The 11,680-nt window shown below is 55.3% G+C and overlaps 1 protein-coding gene across 2 annotated transcripts in view; it reads right to left on the bottom strand.

Moving 5' to 3' along the window:
- Positions 1-2,638: 2,638 nt before the first annotated feature.
- Positions 2,639-11,680, bottom strand: part of ZFHX2 (zinc finger homeobox 2) — a 30,891-nt gene continuing 21,849 nt past the window's right edge. For both annotated transcript variants that reach the window (XM_058540903.1, XM_058540902.1), the window contains 4 exons: positions 10,904-11,104; positions 10,310-10,436; positions 6,654-10,130; positions 2,639-6,387 (listed from right to left, as the gene is read on the bottom strand). In XM_058540903.1, coding sequence (XP_058396886.1) covers positions 5,408-6,387; positions 6,654-10,130; positions 10,310-10,436; positions 10,904-11,104 — 4,785 coding nt within the window. In that variant the 3' untranslated portion in view covers positions 2,639-5,407. The remainder of the gene's footprint in view (positions 6,388-6,653; positions 10,131-10,309; positions 10,437-10,903; positions 11,105-11,680) is intronic.

The following is an 11,680-nucleotide window of genomic DNA, read 5'->3' as shown; positions in this document are numbered from 1 at the left end:
TGAACACTCACCACTGAGAACCACTGGATTAAGAGCATTGCCAGGAGATTGCTGTCTGTGGTTGGGTCAGATTTGTGTAGATTCTGTGGTTCAGTACAGGATGAGTCCCAGTGACACTTCTTCCAGGAGGCAGGTCTGGGTCCCGGCTAGAGGAAGTAGGGGTCAGCAGAGTACACGGCCTAGCCTACAGCTGACACTTAGCAAGTTGCAAATGATGCTGCTGTTTGAGCACTTGAGGGGGCTATCCAGGAGTGAGCACAGCCTAGGCCATTCTTCAAGTGCAGCTGAGAAGACATGGCGCAGGGTTGGATATCAAGGAAGGACTGTAGATGTCGGGCAGTGCTGTGCTCCTGCTGGTTACTTGTTTTGGTGTTTTAGCCACTGTTTGTGTAAGTGTGTGTGTACAGTTGCTTAGGATTATAAGTCAATCCTGGCTCACCTTTCCCCATCACCATTTTTCTGGTCCACCGATAATCAACCTGCTTCCCTGCTAGCTTCTAGCCAGACAACTCTCCATGCTAGAGAGCTGCAAGAAACACCAGACTCAGACTGCTGACAGAGAATAATGCCATTTACCCTTTGTCTGTCCTCTGTGTGAAGGCTGTCCAGGTCCTCTATGTGAAGGAGAATGACGGCGTGGGTCCTCACCCAGTTTTATGTTCTTCCCATAAAGTGTAGTCTCTCCCTGAGAGGCTTTCCCTGGGGATCACTTCCCATCTTTCCCCAGAGGTGACAAGCCATGGTCTAGATCTTTCTACAGAGGTCCTCTCTCTTGCTTCTCTTTCCTCTGACCTTTCACAAGTATCCGAGCTATAATCTTACAGATCCTGAGGCTGGGTCTATAGCTTTTCTTGTAGCAAGAGCTTCCTTGGTATTGGGGCATTTCTTCCTTACTCAGTCCTCTAGAGTCCTTACTCATGTCATCCTCATGGCTTACAAGTTTCTCACTACAGTCACGTGTCACTTAACAACAGGGATACGTTCTGAGAAATGTGTCACTGGGTGATTCCGTCATTGTGTGTACATCACAGAGTGTACTTGCACAAACCTAGGTGGTGTAGCCTACTACACACCTAGGCTATATGGTACTAATCTTATGGGACTACTGTTGTATATGTGGTCGGTTGTTGACTGAAGCTTTGTTATGTAGCACATGACTGTAGTTGCTACCGACTGGTGGTTTGAGCCTCCCACCGCAGCCTAGAGAGAAATGCTCCCCAGTACCTGGCCCTTCCTATAACACAGGGCCCCAGCCCAGTTTACCCCTATGTTTCCTATGAGTTTTCCCCCAAATTCCTCCTGTTTTCTCTTCCTCTCTCCCCTCCCTAGTGTCACACTCCAGAGGAATTTAAGGTCCTTTCCTCATGGATTAATGTTCAACATTTGGTCCCCCTTCCTGACACTGTATACATTTTCCCTGACTATATCTGTTTATTATAAGCTTTTCCTACCTACAGTTGTGTAAAAAAAATTAGTATGTATTGGAGGGTGTTTCTACTTATGGGTGTAGGTGATGGGTCTGGGAGCATGTCCCTTGTGCCTTTATGTCCATGGGCCCATCCTTGCTGGCAGTTGGTGTGTCCCTGTAGTTCTCTCTGCATGGTTCTGCTGCTGTTTCTGATGGTGTGCTTCGTTGGTGCAGTTATATACACAGAGCTCTGTACTTCAGATGTGAATATTTATATAGGAATGAATAATTGGATGAGCAAATGTGTCTTAAGACAGATCTGGGTAGGCTGTTGGAGATTTGGGGAATCAGCAATCTGGTCTATAAGCCTTGAAAGTGGTTAAGGAACAAATAGAGGGAATTAAGCAGGTGGGTGCTACTGTGCCTGGAATAATTGGCTTTCTTGGTTCTTGTGCATGCTTCTATAAGTACACTCCAGGGGCTAGAGGATTGGGGGAACAGGTTTCTTTTTGTGGTCCTATTGTAGACTTTGCCCCATTTGGCCACTAAAGCTTCAGATTTTCTCATATTCTCCTACCAGACTTTGATTTTTGTTCCTAGTTGAGAACTGGGTACCTTAAGCCATCCTCACACAGATGCTAGTTTACAGCAAAAACAGCCAAGCTCATTTCTGCCTTCTGCCTCCTGGTACTGACCCTGGCAGTGAGTAGGTGGACCAGAATTTGGATGCTTTAGGACCCATGTATGTCGGAAACTCTAGGCCTTTGCCCCAAGCCATGGAAGACCCATCTTAAGAGCCACTCATTCAGGCTCACTTTAGGGTTGTCGGGGAGTAGGGGGTGTACTACAAGATAGGTGTTGATGTACCAGGCGCTTGAGTTGGGTCTACTACTCCCCAGGAGAAGTGATGTGAAGTACCCCAGGTGCCCTGGTGTTCACCTCTAGCGTTTGGCGTAGGCCCATGCTGACTCAGCCCTCTGTCCACCAGAATGGTGCATTGTGCATCTCTGGAGTGGGAGTGTTGCTGCTGAGGACTTCCGGTCTGAGAAAGGGGTTGGGGAGGAATGCTTCCAGCCACTGGGGCTATGGAATGGTGCACCCTCCAGAAGCACACTGATTGACCTAAGTCAGCAGAGGCAGCCAGGCTCTCTTGTCCCCTATATTACAGGGTTCCTGGTAAGGACAGTTGCTTAGAGTCAGCTCCTGTCTACTACTGTGAATATACAGGCCAGAGTATATGGGTGTAAGAGAATATGTTGGAGGGCAAGAGGAGGCAGTATTTCTGGCTGTATTAACTCCCAATGAAAGTATTCATAGTTCAAGCCAAAGCAAACCTACCCTGGCTGTAAATGCCTAAAATGCATGACACCACACCTCTAATGATCCTATTCCTGGTGTTTGCCAAGGTTTTCTTTAAAACGTTTCCTCTTTTTCTCCTATTTTTTTTTTTCTTTTTTTGTGTTTTCAACTTTTATATACAAGTCACATTCCCGGAGCACAGAGTGAAAAAGCTTCTTTCCTCATACACATGCTGCTAAGAAAATAGCTTTATACACAGAATTTCAACAGGAGAGAGAAAGGGACAGGGAGGGCAGGGTGCAAGAGAGATGTTGAGAGGCGGGGAGAGGTGGCAGGAAGAGTGAGCCCGCAGTAGGGCAGTTTCTCTCCTCTTGTCTGCATCTGTAACTGGTATTTTTGGCATCATCAGAATAACTAATTCCACCCCACCCCAGTTTGCTAAAGTTGGAGCTTTTTAGAAATGAATGGGACCGGAAGCAAGATTCACAAAACATATGGGGACGGGGGGCTGAGCTGAGTTTTCCCTCCCCCTCTCTCCCAACCCATCTTTTCTGCACATGAGCTACTGCTTCGGTAGGAACATGTTCACAGAGTGGAGTGACACATAGACCAGGAAATCTAAATCCCAGGGCTGGCTGAATTTCTGTGTGTGTATGAAATGGATAATGGTGGTAGAAGAAGCCTGAAGGGAGAAAGACCTTGAAAGGGGAGGTCTTAGGGGCAAGGGTAGTAGGAGAAACCCTCTGGAGGGCTGGGAAATTTTTGCAGGCTTTTCTTTGCTGAAATAAAACACCTACTTCTCCACCCTGTGCCACTTAGCTGGGCTTGGGGGTTGCCACAGTGACCTGTTACAGAAACAATTAGGTTAGCGTAGGAAACCCTCTTCTAGCTCATTCCTCTTCTCTTGGTTCCTTGGTGATGTCACACTACAAAGATTTACCTTATGCTTCAGTCATCTCCTTGCCTACCCATCCCCTCAGTCGTCATCAGCTCTAGACCCCCATGAACCTCATGGACAGGTCCTGACTCCTTTGGGGGTGCCCCCAGCAGCTGCTGCTTACTGGAGGAGCTGGGCTGGGGCAGAGGATGCAGGGAAGAACACAGATGGGAACAAGGGTCCCTGCAAAGGCAAAGAGGTTCCAGAAGTGACCGGAAATGTGAAGGGGCCACTAGGAAGGGAAGCAGGAATAGGGTTGTGAAAGGAACACATGAGAGGACATGGTGGTTAGCTACCAAAAGGGAAGCGTACCCAAGATTCAGAAACCAAATGCCCCGTCCACCCCTTTCCTCCTGGGACCGCCAAGATACTTTTGGTGACAGTGACTTTTCTGACTCACAGCTGGGAATGAGGGGATGTTACCTGTCCTGATAAATACTCAATTCAGGGGGCAAGGATGTGTCTCTCCCCAGTCTCCAGGCTCTTCTCCCCATTCCTGCCTCTGAGGCTGGACACGGCCAAGGCAGGGCTGCTCTGCTTTCAGTCTTGAGGGTCACCGCACCCATGCAAGGACTTAAAGCCACTTGATCTTCCAAAGACGAGGTGGTTTAAAGAAACCCTTAAATTGGGGGGGAAAGTGACAGAAACAGGAAAAAAAACCACTTGTTTGATGGGCGAGTTTTCAGTTTTTTTTTTTTTTTCTGTATTTCCCAAGTTTATGCTTTTTTTTCTTTAGTTCATTCCTCTGGTCTCTCCATCTTTCTCTCCTGTGCACTGTGCGCGCGTGCTCTCTCTTGCTCTCATTTTTTTGGTTGTGTGTGTGTTTCAGTTTTTTTTAAAAAAACTTTGGATTTGCCGTTGGTGGGCAGCGCTGGTCCCGGAGGCTGGACCCCCACATGGCAGGGCTGGGACAAGGGGCGGGCCCACGGCTGCTGAGAGGATCTCTGTGTTTAAAGCCTTTGAGAATAAGTTACTGCAGTTCCCAGGGTGCAGGGTGGGGGTTGGCAGAGGGGTTCCTGGCGGCGGCTTCCCCTAGAGTCCAGGCCGCAGGGGCTCCCCTGTCAGGCGAGGAGAAGGTTAGAAGGGAGGAGTGTGGGGAGAGAGAGCTGGGAGCCCTTCTCCCCTGCGAACCTCCAGTTTGGTTAGAGTTTTGTGGGCTCCCTGCCCCTCCCAGGCTCCAACCTTGGGAGCCAACTGGGTATTTGGAAAGAGTTTGTGAGCGGTATGGCGCTCTAGACAAGGAGGGTAGGAAGGAGAAGGGGGAGTGGCAGAGTTTCTTTTCCTTCCCCCTTCTTTGTCTTGGGTTTTCTTTTTCCTTTCTTCTTTTTTCTTTTTTTGGTGTTTTCTCAGTGAGTGGAACAGCATGGGATAACATGTATTTGCATGTGTGTTTATAGGAGTTAGGGGCTGACTGGGAATTCAGTGGGGAGAAGGTTGTAGGCAGGTGGAGCCAAGAATAGATTATGTGTATGGTGGGCAGGGCAGACATGAATGAATAATCAGGATGACAAGATGGGTGTGTCTGTGAAGACTAGGGGCAAGGAGTTACAGGAGGATCAGCGTGTTTGTGGGGTTGGGGAGGAGGCAGGACTCTGCTGGAGTTGGGGTGTGTGAAGCCCACTGAGAGTGGGAATTGAAAGATTCCCGTGAGGTGGGCGGAGCCGAGGGTTGGGGTGAGGGATTTGAGCTTCCACCAAACACCCCTTGGGGTCAGAGAGGGAGCCCTGAGGCCCTCCCCTCTCCCCCCATCTTGGTTTATCTGTTTATAAAGCTAGAAGTGTAGAGGTAGTAGTAGTTTTTGGGTTGGAGTCCGTGTGAGGTAATCTTGCTTCCTCTTTGGCAAAAGCCACAGCAGCCGTGGCAGCGGTGGCGGCGTTGGTGACAGTGATGGGTGGGCCCCCTGGGGGCGGGGCCGCCTTACGCCTGTGGGCTGAGGAGCGCAGGTGGGAGGCCAGGGCTTCACGCCCACTCAGCAGCACCTCACATGCCAGGCAGTGGTAGGTACAGATGGGCACCCGCAGTGGGGGGGGCACGGAACCCCCAGAGCCCCGCCCAAAGAAGCAGAAGGATCTCTGGTGAGCAGTGGCCAGGGCCTCCCCGTCAAATGCCATCTTGCACTGGCGGCACAGGTAGCGGTGGGTCACATCCACGGTGGAGATGCCAGTGCTGCCTGTCAGCAGCTCATCGGCCTCCCCGGCCTCCCCCTCCCCTGGAGCGGGCAGTTCAGGAGGCTTTGGAGGCGCTGTGGCTGTGGGTTCGGGGGGCTGGGGTGGTGGCTGGAGGAGGGCATTGGGGAGCAGTCCGATGAGGGTCTGAGGTATCACAGGGTTCATGGGAAATAGCCCCTTCTTCATGCCATAGAGCTGTTGGAAGTAGGACCCCTGTAACTGGGGGCCAAAGACAGTTGGCAGTGTGGCCCCTCCTGCAGGGGGAAATGGGAAGGGCAGGAATTGGCCCCCCAACAGGGCTGGGACAGTGGCCTTCAATGCTTTGAGGTTCTTGAGGGCATCAGTGGAGGAGCTGGTGGGGGCTGCAACTGGCTTTTGCTCACCAGAGACCTTGTCCCCAGAGGGCTCAGTAGGCAGGCCTGGGGCAGGGTCAGTGGTGCCTGCTGTGGAGGGGTTGGTTTCGTCGGGCACAGGTCTCTGAGGTAAGGGGCAGCCTGGGCCAGGAGTCTGGACCACTGTGGTAGCAGGCAGGACCGAAGTGGCAAGGCCAAGGAGGCCTGAGGAGGCTGCAGGGCCTAGGAAGATGAAAGGAGTGGTGAGGGATTAGCTACCTCCTGGCCCCATCATCCTTCTTACTGTAGGCAACCTCCAGCCACACACTCACCCATTCCCAGCACCTAGCCTCCATGCTCCCTTCCCTCCCTTCTCTCCCTCAAGAGCCTGAAACAAAGGAAGGCCACAGGAGGAGACTGGAGATGGGAAGATCAAGAAGGAAAAAGAAGGGCATGTCATTAGAGGGAGATGCTCTCTCAAGTTCAACTTCTCCCAACCTCCCACTCACCTGAATTGAAAGGAGCCAAGCTGCCCAGCGGGGGCTGGGCCAAAGCTGGGCTGGACAAGAGGACCGGGGCCAGGCGAGGCAGGGCCGGGGCAGCCCCAAGGGGCATAGAGGCAGGTGTGGTGGCAGGTGGGGCCTTGGGAGCCGGGGGGGCCTCGGGTGCCAGGGCCAAGTCGTAGCACTTGCTTTCACTCTTCAGCTGGGCTCTGACCGCCTCCTTGAGCTTGGCCAGGTGCTGGCGGGAAAAGAGATGGCCTCGGCAGGAGACATAGAAATCATACTTGACATCACAGTAGGGGCAGTCGGTGCGCTGAGCTCCCAAAGACCCCTCACTGCTGCCCCCAGCCCCACCAACCGCTGCCCCCTGCAGTTTGGCCTTCTTTTCCTTGGCACGAGCATTCTGGAACCAGACCTGGATGACTCTCTTAGGCAACCCAATCTCCTCCCCCAGCACCTCACACTCTTGCATGGTGGGGGTGCGGTACGCTTCATAACAGGCTTTCATGATCTTCAACTGCAGGCTGCTCATCTGGGTCCTGTAGCGCCGCTGCCCCATTCCATCTGGAACCCCGGCCCCACCTCCTGGTCCCCCACTGGTCCCTCCAGCCCCAGGGGACTCTGGTTCAGCCAGGCTGGAAGCAGACGAATCGCTTAGATCCCCTGCAGATGGACTGCAAGCCTCACTCTCTGGAGAAGCCTTAGATGGTTCCTCTGGGCCCTCGTCCTCACTGGGTGGAGGGGGAGGTGGGAGAGGTAGAGGTGGCTCTGGTGTTGGGGTGGTGGCCTCTTTCCCAGGTGGCAGGAAAGGCAGGGGCCTGGCAGCAGGGGTGACCGTGGGATAGGGAAAAGCAGGTGCTTCCCTCTTTGGGGCTTCCCTTCCAGTCCCATCATCCACCTTGCCCAACAAGAGGCTGAACTTGGGGAAGGGTGCAGGGGTAGAGGTGACAGGGGGCTTGACTGCCGGATTGGGCACTCCCCCAGGGGTGCTTCGAAATTGGCCTTTCCTCTCCCGGGCCCTGGTATTCTGGAACCAGACCTGTACTACTCGCTTTTTGAGCCCCACCTCCTCGGAGATGCAGTCGAGCATCTTGCGCGTCGGGTTGGAGTCCTGCATGTACCAACGGTACAGGATCTCCAGCTGCTCAGGCAGGATAGTGGTGCGCAGGCGCTTGTCCCTGGGGGGTTCACCCTCCCCTCCACCCCCTGCTTCACTGCCCGTGGGGGACAGGCTGCCGTCCTCGTGCTTCCGTTTGAGGGGTGGCCCTGGCACTGGTGGAGTGCCTGCCATCATGGGGTTTCGCTCCCCAAACACTAGCAAGGGCAGATCTAGGAGGTGGGAGGCAGGGCTGGGCTGCGCAGATGGCAGGAAATGTAGCCGGCGGTGACTGGTTAGGAGGTCCTGGCTGGGGAAAGACATGGGGCACTGGTCACAGGTGTGGACTGGAGAAGGCGAGGGAGGGGCCCTCCCTTCAGGCTCTTTGCCTCCTGGTTTTGTCGCCTCTGCTTGGCTCAGCTCTTCCTGGTTTGGAGGTTCTGGTGATGGGCCCTCAAGTGCTGCTCGGGGTTCCAGGCCCTGTTCCTCCTCTGCATCTTCCTCCTCCCCCTCTTCCTCCTCTTCCCCCCTCTCTGCCTCTTCCTCCTCCTCCTCAGGAGGCTGGTCATCATAGCATTTCTTGAGGTGCCGCACCAACTCAAAAACACAGGAGAAGGTGGCATAGCAGCGCCTGCAGCTGGAGGCTCCCCCAGTGCCGCCTCCGGTTGGCACAGGCCCACCCTCGATGGCATTTTTGCGTGCTTTCTGGCGGGCATTCTGGAACCACACTACCACCACACGGCTAGCCAGGCCTAAGAGACTTGCGAGCCGCTCCACCTCTCCATCCTTGGGGTAGGCACTGGTCTCAAAGAAAGACTGCAGGGCTTGGGTTTGGAACTCTGTGAACTTGGTTCTGGAGAACCGGCGGCCTGCAGGCACTAGGGGAGGAAGATTCCCTCTGGAGCTTTCTTCCTCCTCAGGGGGCCAGCGTCCTCCTGCCCGGCTTCGCTCCTCAGGGGGATGGCCCCCTGCTGCCTCAGGCTCTGGGACCAGGCAGGTGGGGCCCAGCTGGGGAGCAGGTGAATCCAGAGACCCATCAGGTGGTTTAGGGGGCTCTGCAGGGGGTGGGTATAGGCTGTCATAGCTCTTTCGAAACTGAGCAGCATAACGGCTCAGGGCTTCAAAGGGCAGAAAGTGGCGGTGGACATGCTCCTCGTGTGTCTTGAGGATAAGCATATTGGAGAAGAGTTTCCCACAGGCCCTGCAGGCCAGCTTGTCCCCACCCCCCAGGGCCTCTGGTGGGGGCGGGGTTGGGGGAGGCGGCACAGCCTGCTTCCCTTCATTGTACTGGATCACCAGCTCAAACCCGAAGTTTTCTAGAAGGGCTTTGGCTGCAGTGCGGGCTGCTTCGTTGGGCGTTGGGTTGGGAGGTGAGGTGGGCGCTGCCTCATTCCCCTCTTCGGCCACGGGAGGCCGCTCCCACTCTCGCTCAGCCAGCTCGGCCTTAGGGGGTGGGGGTGGGGGAGGAGGGGTGGCAGCTGGCAGGGACAGCAGGGGCGCAGGCCCAGCCAGTGCCAGCTTGGGCCCCACCTTGAGGTCATGGAGGTAGAAGGGCAGGAGAAGCTGCTGCTGCTGGAGCTTAAGCAGTGATTCGGGCACCAGAGGGAAGGGGGGCAGGACTGGTGGGGTGAAGAGGGGCGCTGGGAATCGATGCAGGTCCAAAGGAGGCGGGGGAGGGGACAGGAAGGGCAATCCAGATATGAAGCCACTGGGGTCGGGGCCCTTCTTCTCATTGCCCAGCTCCCGCTCAGTCTCGCCTTCCTTGGGCTCTTCTTGGCCGCGCTCTGGCCCCTCAGCCTTGGCGTCAGTCTTGGCCCCCCGAGAGCGAGTCTGGTGCAGAACCGAGCGCATGTGGATCTCCAGAGTGGAGCTCTGGTTGTAGGAGACTCGGCAGACTGTGCACTTAAAGGGCTTGTCTGTGGCAGAAGAGGTGGTAGGCGTGGCGCCAGCCTCTCCCCGGGCAGGGCCAGAGGGGTCAATGGCAGCCTTCTTCATCTTGTGCAGGTGGGAGACAGAGTTATAATGAACCAGGAGGATATTCTTCTGCGTGAAGGACTCCTTACACACTGTGCACTTATAGGGCCGGGCAGGGTCGAGAAACTTGTCCAGGGCAAAGTTGGTGGTCTTCCGATAAGTCAGAGGGTGACGAGAGTCAACTGGAGCTGGCTCTGCAGGGCGGGGCTCCCCGACAGTTCCCTCTTCCTCCTCAGCCATGGCGGGCGGAGGAGCCATTTCTTCAGCTTGGGCATCAGGCCAAGGGGCTGGAGATGGGGCTGGAGAAGGGGGTTGGTCAGGGCTTCCCCGGGGGTTGTCTGGCACCTCGGCTGAGGGCTGGGGAGGCTCAGGAAGAGGATCGGGACTGGCTTCTGGGGTCAGGTGAGGGCCTTCTAGGGGAGAGAGAAGGGTGCAGTGAGAAGGAAACTTTGCCTAAGGCAGACACCCCCCCCCACCCCAACTCAATGTCTAGGGCAATGACCCTTGCCTCAGTGTCTTCAGACCTTCTTGGTCCACAGAGCCTGGATCCCCTTTCCTGCCACCTTGTGAGGTTTGCCATCCCTTTCCTTACCTGCTGCCTGGTCTCTGCTGGGTGCAGGCTCTGGCTTGGGAGCGGGGGGCTCTGGGTCATCCACCAGAGGGCCTAGAGTGGGCCCAGGCAGCACTTTGGTCGTAAAGGTCATCTCTATAGTTGTGGCCTGTAGTGGAAGAAATCCCAGTGACTTCCTCACTGCCGCCCCCCGCTGCTCTTGACCCCCCCCCCCCACCCCGCTCTGCACCTGTGCCCAGCCCCTTCCCAGGGTTCCAGCCTCCTCTCTGGACAAACCTCCCACCTGACTTCTGCTTCTCCTACAGAGGAGAGGGCCTGGGCGGCCACGTCTCCTGCCTGGCAGCCTAGGTTTTGCTGTTGAACAGCTCTTCCCAGGACTGAATGGAGGTGAAAGAAATGCTTAACTTCTTCGCTGGCAAGGAGAGGCAGCTAGACAAGCTCAGTTCTGAGGTTCCCTCCATCTCTAAAATCCACCTTGAAATCTGTGAAATGCTGTTCCTTCACCAACACCTCCCCCCAACACACACACTTGCCTGGAACCCCCTGCCTCTTCCTCCCCTCCTGCCCGGCCCTGACAGGGCTCCCCAGATGGGTCCTCACCCAGCCTGTACTCACCACAAGCAGCAGCTTCTCAACACACTCGGGCACCACGTTGTGCAGGTGGCTAAGGTGGAAGTGCAGGGCAGGCCGGCCCACCAGCTGCTCCTGGCACAGTGGGCACCTGTACTTGGGCTGCACTGCATGCTGGGAGAGTGCATGAGCCCTCACCTGGTCGGACTCTGGGCTCAGGAAGCTGCAGTATGGACAGCAGAATACCTGGGGGCACATGGGCAGTGCAGGAGGTATCAGGGAAGGGTGGGACCCACCATCACTCAGCTCTTTGCATTCCTGGACACAGCACAATCCCCTACTCGCAATTTAGGAGTGAGCCTGATAGGAAGGCATCACCACGGACCCAGCCAGAGTCCTGAAAGCTGCCTCCTCCCTTCTTTCCCTCTGAGTGGGACAAAGGCCTAGGCTAGGCCGCCACCCTGCCTTCCTTCTTTGTCCGGCTCTCTCCTTTCATCCTGGCCTCTGTCTTTCCTTGGTCTGTCTGTCTCTGCTGCCTACTCACTTCTCCAGCTGACAGTATGGCCCTGTACCTACCTCCCCGGATTTAGTTTTCTTACCCACCCCCACCCTGCCTATCTCTTCTCTGTGAAATGGCTCCCTTTCCCTCTGGCACTTCCTGGACCCAGAGCCTTCCTCATCCCTGCCCACTCTGCCTCTCGAGGTCCCTGAACTAAGTGTCTCCTGAAGAGGGGCCCTCCCTACCTGTCTGCTCAGAAGCCAGCTCATTTTCCCTCAGAGGCTCAGCAGCTCCCACTTTGTTTTCCTTCCTTCCTTTTTTTT

Source organism: Diceros bicornis, chromosome 5 (genome assembly GCF_020826845.1).
Source record: "Diceros bicornis minor isolate mBicDic1 chromosome 5, mDicBic1.mat.cur, whole genome shotgun sequence".
NCBI lineage: Eukaryota > Metazoa > Chordata > Mammalia > Perissodactyla > Rhinocerotidae > Diceros > Diceros bicornis.
This window is presented reverse-complemented; position numbering and strand designations above follow the sequence as displayed.